The sequence below is a fragment of the Cebidichthys violaceus genome, unplaced genomic scaffold, assembly GCF_023349555.1.
Source record: "Cebidichthys violaceus isolate CVI_PGR_0920_01 unplaced genomic scaffold, fCebVio1.0.p SCAF_5, whole genome shotgun sequence".
NCBI lineage: Eukaryota > Metazoa > Chordata > Actinopteri > Perciformes > Stichaeidae > Cebidichthys > Cebidichthys violaceus.
In genome coordinates, this window is record NW_027176705.1 from 15,581,523 (window position 1) to 15,598,047 (window position 16,525).

At 40.4% G+C, this 16,525-nt stretch overlaps 2 protein-coding genes across 3 annotated transcripts; both read right to left on the reverse strand.

Moving 5' to 3' along the window:
- Positions 1 to 639: 639 nt before the first annotated feature.
- On the reverse strand, positions 640 to 6,898 carry atic (5-aminoimidazole-4-carboxamide ribonucleotide formyltransferase/IMP cyclohydrolase). The gene is made up of 14 exons (XM_068731094.1): positions 6,727 to 6,898; positions 6,404 to 6,530; positions 6,107 to 6,250; positions 4,894 to 4,982; positions 4,631 to 4,782; positions 3,742 to 3,898; positions 3,214 to 3,339; positions 2,928 to 3,121; positions 2,743 to 2,832; positions 2,524 to 2,649; positions 2,338 to 2,430; positions 2,060 to 2,242; positions 1,118 to 1,273; positions 640 to 944 (listed from the first exon to the last, which is right to left on the reverse strand). The coding sequence occupies exons 1-14, from the start codon at positions 6,743 to 6,745 to the stop codon at positions 825 to 827; spliced, it is 1,776 nt and encodes a 591-aa protein (XP_068587195.1). The 5' UTR covers positions 6,746 to 6,898; the 3' UTR covers positions 640 to 824.
- Positions 6,899 to 10,778: 3,880 nt separating this feature from the next.
- mnx2b (motor neuron and pancreas homeobox 2b) lies at positions 10,779 to 15,350 on the reverse strand. Of its 2 annotated transcripts, XM_068730673.1 has the most exons (4): positions 15,315 to 15,350; positions 14,578 to 14,997; positions 12,955 to 13,115; positions 10,779 to 11,857 (listed from the first exon to the last, which is right to left on the reverse strand). In XM_068730673.1, exons 2-4 carry the CDS (start codon positions 14,990 to 14,992, stop codon positions 11,450 to 11,452), a joined length of 984 nt encoding a protein of 327 aa, XP_068586774.1. In that variant the 5' UTR covers positions 14,993 to 14,997; positions 15,315 to 15,350; the 3' UTR covers positions 10,779 to 11,449. The 2 variants fall into 2 exon arrangements, with proteins under 2 accessions (XP_068586774.1, XP_068586773.1); XM_068730672.1 differs by having other exon boundaries at positions 14,578 to 15,324.
- Positions 15,351 to 16,525: the final 1,175 nt, after the last annotated feature.

Genomic DNA, 16,525 nt, shown 5'->3' on the forward strand with positions numbered 1-16,525 from the left:
AATTCAGTTTAAAACAGTTTAAAGGTCTTAAATCCATCAACTGACTAATTCCCAAACTCAGGTGCAGGTGAGATTTGAGTGTGGCTATAGTTACCATGCAGTACACAAGATGCAATATTAACATTTGAACATGAATTTGCAAACAGCTTAATGTTAAAAGGATAATTTGTGGAGTTACTTGCAACAGCTTAAACTTTTGTGACTTGTCTGCACTAAGCGCTCTCTCAAAATACAATCTGTTTTAGGTCCTGGGTCCGGATCGCCTATTAGTGCTATACTATGATTTTTATTTAGTTTGACTTTTTAAAAGTTTCAACTATTTTACAAGTTATCGATAGATTACCTCTATCCGTCCATCAGCCAAAAACGTAATCACTTCATAATTTAATCCTGGATTGGACATTTGAGTGAAATTGTCATAATTAGCATATGAATTCTTGATTTATGGGCAAGGGGGAGTTTTGTGAGGGCTAGGTGACATTTGACCACCAAATGGTAATAAGCTCCTCCCAAAGTCCAAGTGGATGCTTGTGCAAAATTTGATGAAATTCCCTCAAGTTATTTCACAAGATATCGCATTCAAGAGAATTGGACGTACAGACGGACATAAGACAAAAAAAACAAACAGTCAAAACCATGATCTGTCAATTACAGTTTATTTGACACAAATTTAGATTGAACAATAACAGTTAATGCATCTCTTTGATGTTAGGATCTCATAAGGAATGTTGTTTTATTTGTTAGGAAACAGTGGGACCTCTACACTTTAGCATGATGAGGGTAGGAATGTTTTGACTCTAATGATCCAAAAAGTGTTGAGGTGCTCAGTGGTGGAAGAGCCGCAGGTTGGTGTGCACCAGGGTGATGCCTTGCTCATTACAGGCATTAATCACAACCTTGTCAGCAGCAGAGCCCACTGGAGCTGCGATGTACTTAACACCACTCTACAGACAGAAACAAGAGGAGGAAACGTTAGTAAAGACGATTGGAAAGAGTCAATAGAGTTTCCAAAAGATGAGATTTTAGCAGATGTCTGTAGGCCATTCACATGCATTTTTTTTAATAAAGTGCATACAGTGTGAGCCCATGCTTTCGGGAAAAGGTGCGTTATATTTACCATCTTGGCACGATCGATGTTATCTCTGAAGGGGAAGAAGGCGTCAGAGCTGACAGCCACGGCCTTGAGGGAGCTGATCCAGTCCTTCTTTTCAGTCTCTGACAGGGGCTCAGGCACCTCCTCATACTTTGACTTCCAAACTACCAAGTCTGGGCCCTGTCAACACAAAATACACACAATACAGTACATTTCATTCATTCTCAACATCTCCAACGTAACATGATATTGATCATCAGCAGTCTTGTGTGCACGTGACGACCACTGTGGGAACAATTTAAACTGATCCAACCAAGTGAAGATATAAAGTAAAATCTAATGTAGCAATAGCCAACTTACTGTAGCTTTGTTTGGTGCGCTAGCTAAGCTGATAAGAATGAGCAGCCACTGACATATAGCATTACACCACTTGACTATTCACTGAATAAAAGGTCAGAATCGGTTTATTTAACAAAGATGATCAGCTACCAGCCAAACTCGTGCTACGCCTGCTCTGTGGCTCTGTAGCAATAGATTTTTGTTTGCTCAAAATATAATCAGTATGTGCGTGTCAAATCCTCTACAAAACACAACTTGTATTTAGGAAAATAAATATATTTTGATTGATGTAATTCTCCATTATAAATCGACAGAACATTATCAAAACAGATTTTTTTTAAATTGTTTTTTGTGCTTAGATAAAACAAATTAATAATAAATAAACTTTTGTGTTTGTTGGTGGCAAATCGGAATTTTAAAGAAAGTATTGCTCACAAACAATCAGGCGAAACATAAACACCACTACAGTCACATATTTATAACACTATGATCCAGAGGGGTTTTCTTCGAAAATGCCACTGAGAAAATTATCTTTGCAGGTTGTTTTTTTTTTTTTTTTTTTTTTTCCCACAACTGAACTCAACTACTGCTTTATCTTAAATGTGTTGTCCATGGTTACCCCCTCACCTCTCCAATGGTGCCGCTGACGTACTGGTCGATTGCGTTGGCCATCTCCGCTCGCTTCACGCCGCTGCAAAACTTCATGCTCAGGACACGAGGGTGGTGTCTCAGCCACCAGTTATCCGCTTTGTCACCCGCCAGCCGCGTGCAGTGGATACGAGACTGTTGACCGGCGCCAATACCAACAACCTGTAAAACAGACAGGAGAGAAAACGTGAGAGAAAGACGTACAGCTCATCCAGATTCCTCTCTCTCTCTCTCTCTTCATATCAGCCTGTTCTTACCTGTCCATCTTTAGCGTAGCAGACAGAGTTGGACTGAGTGTACTTGACAGCAATGGTGGCCACAGCGAGGTCACGCACAGCTTCCTCCGAGAGCTTGGGGACATAGAAACGATCAAAAAGGGTGAGCAATTGTCTTTAGATTATGTCAATAATTAAAAAGGAAGTAAATGCACTACAGTGACTCACCGAGCCTTCGGAAACCACGTTGCTGAAGAACTCCGTATTGATAAGAGCTCCATTCCTCTTTTGTTTGAGATAGAGACCGAACAACACTCTCACCTCAGCCTCATCGGGCTCGTAGTCTGGGTCCATCTTGGACAAAGAAACCAGAGAATTTAACTCAGCTCTAATTGTAATCATCCTCATGTACCAATATAAAACCGAGGATGATAAAAAATATCTCACTTGAAGCACACAGTAGTTGCCATTCTTCTTTTTGGAGAGGATCTTGAGCGCCTCCTCATCATACCCAGGAGCAATGATGCCATCAGACACCTGAGACAAAGCAAATTAAATCATGGTTCAGCAAAGTATTGCTCCAACTCAAAATAAATCATTCTTTTCATTCATTTAGTGACACACAGTTTTACCTCTCTTGATATAATCTTGGCGGTGGGAACGTCACACACATCTGACACAGCAATGAAGTCTCCAAAAGAAGACATTCGGTCTGAACCTCTCGCCCTGGCGTAGGCCGTGGCCAGCGGGGTGAGATCCTTCAGCAGGTCATGCACCATGCACACTTTGGCTTCCTCCTCCGTCAGAGGAACTCCTACTGCAGCTCCTTCAGAGGAAACGTGAAAACAGTCATTTTCACATTCAAGGCACGACATTTTAAAGTCAAAGAGTGTGTCCGCATGCATCCTTTCGTCTTACCAGCAGGGCTGACGTGCTTGAAGGAGGCGGCAGCAGCCATGCCGAGGGCGCTCTTTAACTCTCTGACCAGCTGCCAGGCGTTCAGAGCGTCACACAGGTTGATGAAGCCGGGGGAACCGTTGACCACTGAGAAGAGGCAAAAGTAATGATGTTTCAGTATAAATGTATAGTTTTCCTCCCTATCTCCCTTTGCTCCGGTCATATTTTTTGGATCAACTCTTCTCTGACATGGAGGACAGGGATATTGACAGGGCATTACAGTCTCTGCTGCTTTATTTGTTTTCTAAACTTATTTGGTTTCTGGCAAAAAGCTTGGATGAGACGATCAATACCACTCTAATATTTGTGGGTTAAATATGCCTTTTGAGAATGATAATCTGCTGAATTTATCTGAAGTAGTTGTCCGGCATAATCTTCTGTAAAACGGCGAATTGTCGTATTTACACTTCAGTTTCCGTACAAAATAAACAAAAATATAATGTTAAATAGCAGCATTAATCTTCGCATCCCTGTTGACGTCGGGCCTACCTTGGAGCGGCAGGGCTGGGCGCAGCGTGTAGAGCTGGGCGGGCGCTTGGTGAGGGTTCATGCCGTAGCGCAGAGGCAGCTGGGAAACACCGCGGCTGTACTGTCCACGAAAGTAGTCCGAGATGGCCTCGTCATACTGCGCTGTGTGTGTGAAGGCCTGAAGAGCAAAGAACATCAAAAACACACCACATAATTACATCATCATCTTCTAATGTGTACCAAAGAGTTAGAAACCTCAAACACATTTACAATTTCTCAGAATAATTTAAAAACAGGTGATGAGTATTTTATGACCACTATTCCTGCATTATTTAGATTTCACCCAAAAGCAAAACAACGTGTGGGCTTAAAACGGATCTACTTAACTCCATCAGCTCAGTCAGACTACAAGTCGTCAGGTTAAACTCTGTAACCTAAACACACATTCCAACACTTGTGATAGGAAGCCTCCTCTGGACTTTGTCTTGCACTGGCCCTCACCTCTAAGCAAACACCATCAACATGAACAGGCAGGAATTAATACAGAGAGAGAAACAATATGGTGACTTAAAGAAGGAGAATTATCTAAACTGAGTGATATGATAAACAGTTATTATATTAACTGACTTTTGCCCCAGAACCCTCTTGGCATTTCCTCATGTTGTGTAAGAATCTGACAGGTTACTATCATGCAATCATCAAGACCTGCTCATATCGTAAATAAGCTAAAAAAACAAGATTCACCTCTTATTCCAAAAACAGTCTTTCCCACAATTGAGATTAGACTGGAGCAAGTCCAGACAGTGACAGGCGGGGTTAACGGATGTTTGAGGAAACGGTCACCCTGAATATGCTAGTCTTGTGCAAATTAAGGGTGCAAACTAGTGGGGAAAAGAAAGAAAGACAGTACTTTGAGGGCCAGAGTCTTTCGGGTTTCCAGGGTTGTATCTTTGTCTCCTGAACTCTCCATCTCCTTGGCAACCACTGAATAGTCAGCAGGATCGCACACTATGGTGACCCGAGTGTGATTCTTGGCCGCTGCTCTCAACAGAGTTACGCCACCTGGGAAGAAAGAGAAACTTTTAAAGCCCATGCGAATAATCAGAGTTTTATTAATGCAATGTGACACAGCATTATAGTTAGTATATAGTTTATTAAGTGCGCACAACTCACCGATATCGATCTGCTCCACAGCATCTTCCACTGCAACGCTCGGGTTGGAGACGGTCTTCACAAACGGGTAGAGGTTGCACACGACCACTCTGAAAAACACAGAACGATGACAAAGATCAACACACATACTTATATTAACACAAGACTTCCATATCAGGAACAACAAGACTTCCATTCAGGGTGACTTTAACTGATTTTCATTTGATTTATTCAATCCACGTTTATTTCTGAAAGCTGCTTTCATCCACTTTGAACCTTTTATTTGGGGGGAAAAAAAAACGCAGGATTTTCTATCCCACAATCTAGCAACATTTATTTGCATTAATCTATTTGTGATTATTTATCGTTTTATATTCTGTATCTAAAAAAATTAAATAATGATTAGGCCCTCAAAATGTCCCAAAGCCCAAGCAGACATCTTCTGATGCTTCTTTTGTCCAAAATATATTACATTTACAATTATATAAAAACATCCTCAAATTTAAGAGGTTGAAACAGGAATGTTGGCATTTTTGATTAATCAAATCATTTCAGCAAAACCAGCCACATTTTGACACAATCTGCAGCATAACAACAGACTGTGGGCCTGCTTTTTTTGGGCCTTTAAGTAACATTTTGAACATCTTTGTCTATATTTCTATGGTACGTAGTATTCTTGTATCACAGTAACACTGGTCAAGGACCTCCTGGACTACAAACCTTGCTCTCCGTGTGAGCTTCTTCTCACACACCTTAAATCAGACGACCCACTCGACCTCCACCTTTCATCACAAGCTGAAACACTCCCCATTAACTTTGGAAGACAAAGAAATATAGATTTCCAATGCGTCAATCAGATGTTTTGTGTGTTTCGGTAAATTCTCCAATGACAAAACCGCAAAAAAGTCTCTGATCTAATCATCCCCTTCTTTTTCTTGTCCTGATAAATGAGAGTCACAGGACAAGATTACAGCAGGAGCAGCAGCAGCTTACCAATAAACCAGCTGCTAATCAATCACACGTGCCGTCTAATGGGACAGCACAAGTCTGTCTAACCAGAGGAGCTTGTGATCTGCCACAGGTCATGTGACGCGCGCTCTTTGAAGGAATTCTTCAACCTTTTTGCCCCTCGACTGGAAATAAATACCCACCGTGTCATTACGATGATGAGACCGCTTTTAAAATATGAATTTCTGTGTCTCTAAAATGTTTAAGACTTCTTCGCTTGTCTCACCTGACGAGGCTGTAGCCCAGCTTCTCCATATCTGCGGTGTCAGTGGGGGTTTTCCTGGCCAGGATACCTCCATGGACAGCGGGGTGCAGGGTCTTCACTCTGCCCCCCAGCATCTCTGGATGTCCAGTCAGCTCAGACACATCCCTGACACACAGCAGAGACAGACAGGTCAGACAGGACACCTCCACAGGAAGCTGCTAAGATTTAGTGAATTGGGATTGGGGGGGGGGGGGGGGGGGGGGAGAAGACGACGACACTGGATTGAAGTTTTATTTCAAAGACTACTTCAGCACCCACCTGACAGCCAGCCCAGCATCACGCAGGGCTTTAGCTGTGCCACCTGAGGCGACCAGAGACAGTCCGACATCCACCAGCCTCTTGGCAAAGTCCACCAGTCCAGTTTTGTCTGAGACACTCAAAAGTGCTGCAAGGACAGATAGAGACACTCAAACATCTTCACGCATTGTTACATTCACAGAAGAGAAGTCCAGATGTGTTTAAAACAGGGTAAAGACGACCACGTTGGCTAATGTTAGCCAGCGAGCTAGCATCCTGATGTCGCAGAACAAAACTTTATATTGACCGCAGCGAATCAACTGAACCTGAAGGGAAAGTCTTACCGAGCTCTGAGGAGGCCATGCTGACGGTCCCGGTGTCGAGTCTGCAGTCTTGTGTGGATGTAAAGAGAGTTTCTCTTCTGCCTTTACTCGGTTTTTAACCAGCGAACTGCAGGGTAACACTGTGGAGGATGAGAGACAAATTCACTAGCGTTTCACTGCTTCATCATGTGCTTCAAAACTCTAAAGTCCCGCCCTGCTGAGGTCGGCCCGCCCTTCTGACACACAAAGCGCACCCAAAAAGAACCACACGGCGCAGGAAATGCGCATTTTCATCCGCCAAAAACAACAATATTCAGGAAGTAATGCAAAAACAACAATAATAGTACTAATAGTAATACATAGAGGTATCTGCAATGCATTTATGGCTTATTTCTAATTACATTCTGATATGTAAGAATGAACAATTGAGTTCAATTGAGACTCGAATTAAATATAGGCCTATTTCTTTGTATGCTGAGCTATAAGACTAAAATACTAATTCTACATATATCACATCTAAAACTATAGTTATAGCTAGGTCTATACCTTTTGCAGCATCCTTTATTTCTTTCTCCATCAACAAAAAAATTATGTTTTTGATCATTTACTATATATTTTAGGAAGCTTCATGAAAACCAAAAAGCTGCAGAAACCACAGAGCTTTTAGGACACAGTAGATCAAATTGTGTCACCTTGACTGAAGTATTACTTGCACAATCATTGAATATGTAGCTCTTATGCTTATATATTTGATCTCTGCTAAAGATTTGAGTCAAGTTAGGCGAAGTGTCTTCTTTTTTGCCACAAGAGGGCAGACATGGACCATGTTCATACTGCAAGACAACAATTCTATATTTTATATTAATTATTTATCCACAGCCGCACATGGTAAACGTTAATGACAATATAGTGTGAGATGCATGTGCAGAGCAGTGTTGGTACCATTTTTGATACAGGTCTACTATCTGTTTTAAAGGTCTTTTTCTGTTCATGTTATATTTTGTCTCTTGTTGTTTCATCTTTGGTGCACTTGTTTATGAAAAAAGCTCCAAATGAAAAACTTTTTTTTTTTTAAATCAAAGACTTTGTTCATTCTTTATTTAAGATTGATTTAAATAACAGAGACTATAGTTGTAATGTTTTCGTGACAAGATATTTTTGCTCAACAGCAGATTTGAAGGTTACATTGACACCAAGAAAGGCCACGAACATCATCACTACGTCCGTTATAATTGGTAAAACACCTGTAACAGACGTTTCCCGTAGCAGTAAATGACGCCCATGAATACACGCCGCGCCTTTTCAATAAACTTTATTGGCAAAAAACGGTGTCTTTTTCCTGCTTTGGAACAGCGTTTTAAGTCGGACAGATGTGGATTTATTGGGCTCCGTCACTCACTCCTTTACTCGCACATTAGTTAAGTGACAGGACAGGGCCCGGGGAAAACCTGCACCAATACGTGTGATTGCGTTAAAAGATCGCACAATCTGTTCATATTTACGTAATGAGTCCGACATTTTGCTGATTGATTAAACTACGGGGTGTAAATATTTTTAAGGGCACCGTGATTTATAATCTAACAAAGCAGAAAAAGAGGCCGATTTATTTGTTGTAACTATGAAAATGCGAGTTTCTGGTAACCGCTCTATGTTTGAGGGGCCGAGGTGACATCTCAGGGGCGAGCTGAGTGATGCAATAGACGGTGAAACGTTTTTATAGAAAGACACAGGCTTCACTATGCATTATTGGTTAAAAAAAAGAAAGAGGCGGTGAGGCCGTCAGCACTTTAGTCGGACTGGCTGTCGAGAAAACTGACAGCATTATCAGCAGTAACGTAATTTACGCAGGGAATTTTTAATCAACATGACTGGTGTATTCAGATTAAATTAGAAGAGAAACGGAATCAATGACCTCCATATATTGCTGCGCTGCTTTATCAATTAGCTGTGATTTTTTGTTCTGAGGGGCCTGTGTCATAAAAACAGGCCAAATGCTGTTTGTCATGCAGCTGACAAGTCACACAACTAAATGAGCTCCTATTGATTCGCATGATTTTTCATCAGCCAAATTAAAAGCTGCAGTTTGATTGAGGTTCAGCCTGCAAGCTTGTTATGTATTCTATTCACCCCCCATTAAATCAAGTCTGAAAAAAAGTTCAATGAAAACTCCTTTAAAGTCCTTTGAGTTAAGCGTTAATAAGGTGAATTGAACAGAGTGATGCTGCTGCTTCCGGCCTTAACCAGGCTGGTTAAAAGTGTGCTGTCACTTAAATTACTAAAAGTTTAGATACAAACGAAGTTATCCCAGAGCATTTCTAATTGTGTGATCTACATTTTCCCATCCTTCTGTAGCTCTACATGAGGTTTCTAAAAAAAAAAAAAAGTTAACCAAAATTGTGGACTCATATATTCATATAACAGATTCTAAAATGTAATAGCACATGTGTGGAACGTGCACAAACTATAGCGTAGAGAGCAATAACATGTTAATAAAATGGCAATATTTGGTCGTCATTTTTAAATAGTCGATCACAAATGTCGGCCAAATTCCCAGCCAACAAAATTTGAGACCTTATAAAAATAGATACTATGATGGCACTGTGTTTGGAAACAGATATCAATATAGAATATTCAGTAAACTAAACACATTTGCAGTGGCAATATTAAAACAGAATATGATCCTCCAAATTCAACGACAATAATATGTTACCACTCATGGACTGCGTAATATTGATTGCATGGAAAAGATAAGACAGAAATACAAATGAAATGTTAGTGATACACATATAGTCTTTAATGTAAGTGGATGATTTTGCATTTAAAGTTAAAAGCATTTTATACTCAAATGATAGCACATCATCGTATTTGCCCAGCTCCTCAGATAACAGAGCCATCAAACTAAACACTGAACAATAAAAGTATCTCAGATTCCTTTTATACCGTACAGTTCTTAAAAAGTGCATCGACTTTTTACTCTTCATTTTGTGACCATCCAGCTGAAATCAATGTCTAAGGACCCAATCGAGAAACCTGAATCTGAAAGCTTCATTGACAGCAAACGTTTAAGTGGAAGCCGTCTAATAACGTCTCGACATGATAACATCGAGACTCTTAACACTTTCTTATTGTTTTTGAGCAGAACACATGCGCTAGTCTCCACTAAAGGTCCCATCAGTGTTTGAATGCACTCCCAATCATTACAGAGGGGTGTGAGTGTGTGTCCAGCCAGTTAAGAATGCATTTAATCACTATATAAACATGTGACATATGGTCTGAGAAGGGGCCAAATGACACCGTACTGCATGTCCTCCAATCTGCTCTTTAATCACAACCCTTACATGGGTGGCCATTAAAACACCCCGTCGCAGTTGCAGTTACACACACTCATCATGCTGTTGCACTTGGAAATTAAAATGGGCCTGTGTGACATCACCATCAGGCTTTTGATGGCTTTACTTCCTCTTCATTAACTTAATTATTTGGCCATCAGTAAACCCCACAGAGTAATTAATATCTGAGAGCTTTTGTAATAAATTTGAAGTATGAACTGAGAATTGCTTTCGCTTTGCTTTGCTGAACCAGAGGCAGCGCAGTGGTGAACGAAAAAGGAAGAAGTGGAAGGAGATGTGGACACAAGGAGTTTTCCTTCTGTTATGTCGGATAACCTTTGCGGTATTCCTTTCTTTTGATCAAGTCGCAGGTTTTCTCTTAATATTACTTTTTTATGTCTTTCTGTCTGTCGATCCACTTTGGTCCAGATTGAAATGCCTCCACATCTATTGGATGGATTGCCATGAAATGTTGTTAAGACATTTATGGTCCCCAGAGGATGAATCCCAGCGACTCTGGTCTTCCTCTGACTTTTCATTTAGCTCCATCAGACAAAAATATATTTGGTTTATCACCAAATACCTGCAAAACTTGATATTCCCATCAGCTAGTTAAGATGCCAACCTAAGGTGGTGAACATTATACCTGCTAAACATAAGCATGTTAGCATTATTGATATGCTAATCTGGAATATGGATCAACAAAGCAGACTTTTTTTCAGTTCTTTTTTTTTTATTTTGCTCTATTTTTTGTATTTCACAGTTACACCACAAACAAGTTTCAGATAAATACATGTGCGATTCATCTTTGCAATCATTTAAATAAATTAAGTTAATTTACACGTAAGTCACACGCACAAATTCATAAACATCATCGTGAACAAAACAATCCCACCAATATTTACACATTAAATGCACAAACGTAAATGTAATACATGAGATGTTCTGCGATGTGTTTTCCCCCAAAACATCTGGAGCAGCAGATGTTCTTGAGCTTGCGTTGTTTCTTCAGTCCCAACATCACACAGCTTGTCTAAGTTTTGTATTCATGTTTGTCTTCATGATGCAGTGGAGGCTGCGCCTAGGCTTCTGTGCATCCTGTACGCATACACTGTACGCATCCTTCAGTCATGTGTGTTCACTGGGTGGAGCTCCAGCTGTCAGTGGATGGAGCAAACACAAGGTGACCAGAAGGTGATTGGCATGAAAACAGCAACATTTTGGGAGGAAATGAGAACCTTTTTTTCTTTTCTTGGCATGCTACGAAATGTACAGTACTTAGAGAAGGTTTTATTCACAGATGGTTTTATAAAGTGTGTGTCTGGAAACTGTCAGTGACCTCAAACACAGACATGTCCCAGTGTAATGTGTCTGTGATTCTCTGGAAACCAAACTGGTGTTTCCTGAGTGTCTGTTCACAGTCCTGCCCCGATCTTCCTGTCACCTCCTCCTACTTGCACCCCCTCCAGTTCCTCATCAGAGAAAGGGCTGTGGGGATTGTAGTCAACATCGGTGCTGCGCTGCAAGAAGTCTGTGGCTCGCGGTATCCCAACAGGGAAAGCGTGCTGGGCGTCCTCCTCTTCTTCCTCCTCCTCCTCCTCCTCTTCGTCCTCCTCCTCTTCCTCCTCTTCTCCATCCTCCAGATCAAGGTCTATCCCCCTGTCGTCTGGATTCGCAGCTTGTCGGCTCTCATTTGATTTGTCTGTGGCTGTTTTTCCTCCGCTGCGTTGCTTTGCCTCAGACTGGGTCGAGGCGGAGGCCTGCTCCTTCGCCTTTCGGCTGCGTTTCCACTTCATCCTCCGATTTTGGAACCAGATCTTGACCTGCCGAGAGATGACAGAGCAAAGAAAATGTGTTCACAAGATGGTCCTAAATATTATTTTTTATTTAAGAGCAAAATACAACTCAAAAATCATTGTTAATTTATAAATAAATAAGAATATATATACACACACACACACACACACACACACACACACACACACACACACACACACACACACACACACACACACTCTTCTTCACCGTATACCTTTAAACTACATACTTGTAATATATCACTGTTGCTGTTTATTATATACTCTAATCATATAATTCATCAATCCTACCAGAATTATGAAGGAATATTTAATAAAAATAGAAACACAAAACATCAATTAAATCTTACATCGAGAGCCTAATGCATTAAAGTCTTTGTTCAGTTTTTGGAGAAATTAACTCAGGTCAGACATTACAATATTGCCACAATAATAATAAAAAAAACTTCCAGTAATGTGTCGTACAATCTGCATCTCTGCATGTCATGTCATGCCCTCAATATTTAAATAAACTCCTCTTTGTTGAATTAGTACATAATGGGACATCTTATAACTGTTTTAAGAATGAAAGTATATTAATTCAACAATTCACAGTGACACTTTACACAGCTTATTTTTTATTTTTGTATGCTTTCAGACAGCTCTTGGTTTTTTTTTTTTTAGGATACAAATGTTTTAGATGATTGTATTGTAAATGTTATTTGACATTTTATAATCAAATATCTGTTGAACTATGATTTTGTGGCCTATTTTGTGTTATTTTTCTGTTATTGCTTTATATCGCGTCCAGGGCACTGCTGAAAAAGAGATTTCTTAATCACTTAGGCTTTCCTGGTTATATGGATAATAAATAAAACTACATGAATCAAAAGCCTGTTACGCACAGGAGTCATTCGAATGCCATGGCAGCTCTTTCTAAAGTCTGTTAATGTCTGTTTTGAGACTGGATGAGAGCTGAAGAAGAATATTTGTCTTAAGTTCAGTAAACTTTGTTACGTTCAATGGGATGAGTCCTCGCCTCATTCTTGTTTCTGAGAAGTATTCTTTTTAAGCATGAGATGAACCTGATGGCTGGTGAAGTGGCCTGGCGTCTCTTCCTGTACCTGTGTTTCAGTCAGCATGAGTGAGGTGGCCACTTCAAAGCGTTTGGGTCTGGAAAGGTATTTGTTGAGCTTGAACTGGTTCTCCAGCTCCAGCAGCTGCTGACTGGTGAAGGCGGTGCGAGGCCTCCGGCACTTCCCCAACAGACCAGACTGAGGGCCCGCTGCAGGAGGAAGAGCAAAGCTATCAGACTGTGGCTTCACCTCAGTGGACAGATTCAATGGATAGTTTCAATTTATTGTTGATTTTATGACAACTTATTTGCATTTATTTATCAGAGACTCATGGGGTATTTTTTAAGTTTAACACACATTGTCTGAATATTTTTGTTTTGATAATTCAACTAAAATGTATTTTGAAATATCTGCCCTTTAAATGTCTTAAATTAAATATTTGGCCAATAACTGCCAGCAGTCTTTTTTATTTAATACCAAGGACATAGGAACACACAGTAACTGTACCTGTTCAATATATTTCGGTGACTTAGGAACAGGCACACATATGCCCGCACTCTCTCGCCATCATTAACTATAATAGCTTTACTCCAGTTTATTGTTGACGGGGGGACACGGCAGAAGCGGGCGCAGAGGCCATAAAAACACAGGCATGCCATTAACTTAATGAAAATTCAATGAAGGCTTTTGGGATTTTATTGATGAACTACAGAACGTTTTAGGTGTTTGTTTATAGTTTCTTCGTCACACAAAGACTATTTTCATCGCGTTGGCGTTTATAGAGAAATAAATGGGCCAAAATTAAAATATGACACACATATGCAGTCAACAGAGGCCAGTACTGTTCAGGACGATGTGACTATTATTACCACAAAATATATGAAAATCATAGCCCAACCTTGAATACAATAGCGTACAAAGCATGGCTTGGAAAACAAAAATAAATTGCAAAGTAAAATGAATAAGGACAGAAAGCGTTTTCCCTTTGAATAATACAAAAAACAAAAGTGTAAACTGCCTGTTTCTGTGTCTCATAGACAGCATCGACATTTTTTAAGTCCCAAACCCTGATGCATAGAAGGACAAATTACCCGAAGCAGACTTAAGTGATATCATTTGAATACCGAATTGAGTATTTTTTTTATAAAGGACACAAGACAACAAACAAACAAATAAACAATCAAAAACTAAGAACGAGCTATTAACGTATGACAATAAATAATGATCTTATCTGTAATAATTGCATATATTAATATTAGCCTAAAATTGATATGAATAATTCAAACTTAACATAAATAGTTTAGTCAAAAATCAACTCGGTTTTATTTGACAATCAGTGTTTGTGTTCAATGAGTTTACAACACCTGAGCGGCTCTTCAGAAGTCAAACCATCTGATTAAAAGCTGTACAACCCGATAACGGAAAACGATTCAGAGTGACGCACATGTGAGTTTGTGTTTGAAGAAGTTAAATAACAAAAAACTTTTTTATCTCTCAGTTTATTTGGCTTTTGAGTTTTCAAGTCCGGATATTCTGGAGCTATACAATAATCTAATTTGATCATATATTCTTGCTTTTTTTTTAAAATATAAAACATAATTTCATATTGTCAGCATAGGCCTGAAGTATCACACATCGGAATCACTCACATATAGGTTTATATATACTTACTGGTGTAATCTGGCAGTCGTGGCATCATGATCCCGGCGCGGAACCAGTGCTCCAGGGGCAGAGATCCCGCCATAGCAGCCGCCTTGAAGTGCTCCGGGTAGGTTTGTGTTAGTTGTGTGAAGCCGGTGTATGCGAACGCGGGGTGCTGGGCACCCAACGCGGATAACGGGTACATGGGTGCATGATACATGCCGGAAATTGAAGCAAGTCCTGGATGAGGGAGATTTAGAACACCCGGTTTGTGGATTAATCCTTGAAGTTGTGCGGACCGTGGAGACGGGGTGTCCGCGCGGCGGCAGGAGACCGGGCTGCCTGCGGGGCTGTCGCTGCTCAGACCTGGGGAGAGGTCTCGGCTCACGCGGTTGGTCTCATCGGCGAGCAGGGCGTCAATTCTGAAGTTTTTGGATTTTTCCATGACGGCTTCACTCAAAAAAAACAAAAAACAAACGTGTCAAGCTTTGGCGGATGCGCACCTGTGCCGTGCGTCAGCGCGCGGACAGCGGAGCCTCTTCCACTCACAAACTCATGTGTTCTCCTCTTCTTTTCATGAAAGGCTGGACGGAACAACACAAGTTATGCTATGCAAAAGTGAACATTAATACATGCTCAATTTGTATGTTATCGACTTAAAAACACTTTTTGACGGACTAAATGACTGACGTTCGCATGCGCATTCCTCCATCTATTTCCTTGAACTGTACCTGCATATGTCACTCTGCAACATACAGGCTACTTACTGTACGTCTGTCCTGGTGTTTACCACTAACTTCACAAAGAGGCATGTGTCTCACTCCATCAGCCGTCCCTCTCTACCCCTGCATGGCGCTGTGAGCTGGGATTGGCTGGAGGCAGAGCTGCTCTGACGGGCCTCTAATCAGCTAATTACTCGCTCGTTTCTCCCCCCAGAAAGCATTCAGAGTGAGGTAATGTCCAACCCTTGTCCCGCCTGCAAACACCTTCAACTGCATCAAAGCGCGGAGGTACATTAGAAGATTAGGCGATTGTATTTCCAGTATCTATCTTACTGCCAGCTCCTCATACTCACCACAGATTGCAGCTACCTTGCAATAAACAAAGAATGATATCCACCGCTTTGATTGTCCAAACTAATTATTAGTGCTGCAAACATCCTCCACAAATTAGCAGCACACATTGTTTATCAGCAGCCTGGAGATTTCTGATTGGGTAAAAGAAAAAACAACAAAAATAAGCATTGTGTCCAGTTCAGTATTTAAATCATTGATATTAATGGCTTGCTTCGTTCTCATACTCAGGCCATACCAATGCCATTAAAGTTTACGACCAAGAATTGCACACAAACCATATAAAAGTGTAATGACTTGGCAGAAGAGGCTATAACTTAATTGGCCTTCTGCTTTAGGTGAACTAATGCCATTTTAAGACCTGAAAAGCGGAGGTGCATCAGATGGAGTGAAGTCTGTCTATTCTTTTCAACGTGGCTGCATGTCTGCAAGCTCCTGTCTGTTACTTCTCTGACAAAAATAAAAGCTAAAATAATAACAGGCTATAGCAAGATAAAAACCTTAGTGCTGCAGACACAATCAGTTTGTCAAGATATGAATTAAGATAATGCTTCTTATTTGAGACTTTAGATTACCATTTTAGATTGAGAATCTGCATGTTGATGCAAACATTGTGAACTTTTTTGTGAATGCAAGGTTTCGGTCAAATATCTCTGGGCCTAAATTAAATGGATGAGGGCCAGTCAAGTCCCCCCAATAACCCTCAAAACTATTGTTTATTGTCCAGTTTTTTACTCAGTAAAAGATAATATTTTCTAAATTGTAGATTTCTTCTGGTGGGGGAATACAGAATCTTTTTTTCTATTTATCATTTACATATCTGTTAACCTAAAAGTAATCACATCTGAATGTGCTCAGTATGTGGAAACCTACACTTTCCGTGTGTATATATTAAGTAGTCAGAT

What these genes read in the sequence shown, in the direction of transcription:
- mnx2b (XM_068730673.1), bottom strand. Translation starts at nt 14,992, where the DNA reads ATGGAAAAATCCAAAAACTTCAGAATTGACGCCCTGCTCGCCGATGAG. An exon ending in ACGACTGCCAGATTACACCA is followed by an intron (nt 13,116 to 14,577) that starts GTAAGTATATAT and finishes TTCCTCCTGCAG; the next exon opens with CGGGCCCTCAGTCTGGTCTG. An exon ending in TCATGCTGACTGAAACACAG is followed by an intron (nt 11,858 to 12,954) that starts GTACAGGAAGAG and finishes ATCTCTCGGCAG; the next exon opens with GTCAAGATCTGGTTCCAAAA.
- atic (XM_068731094.1), bottom strand. An exon ending in TGTGGAGCAGATCGATATCG is followed by an intron (nt 4,783 to 4,893) that starts GTGAGTTGTGCG and finishes CTTTCTTCCCAG; the next exon opens with GTGGCGTAACTCTGTTGAGA. An exon ending in GCTACGCTAAAGATGGACAG is followed by an intron (nt 2,243 to 2,337) that starts GTAAGAACAGGC and finishes TCTGTTTTACAG; the next exon opens with GTTGTTGGTATTGGCGCCGG.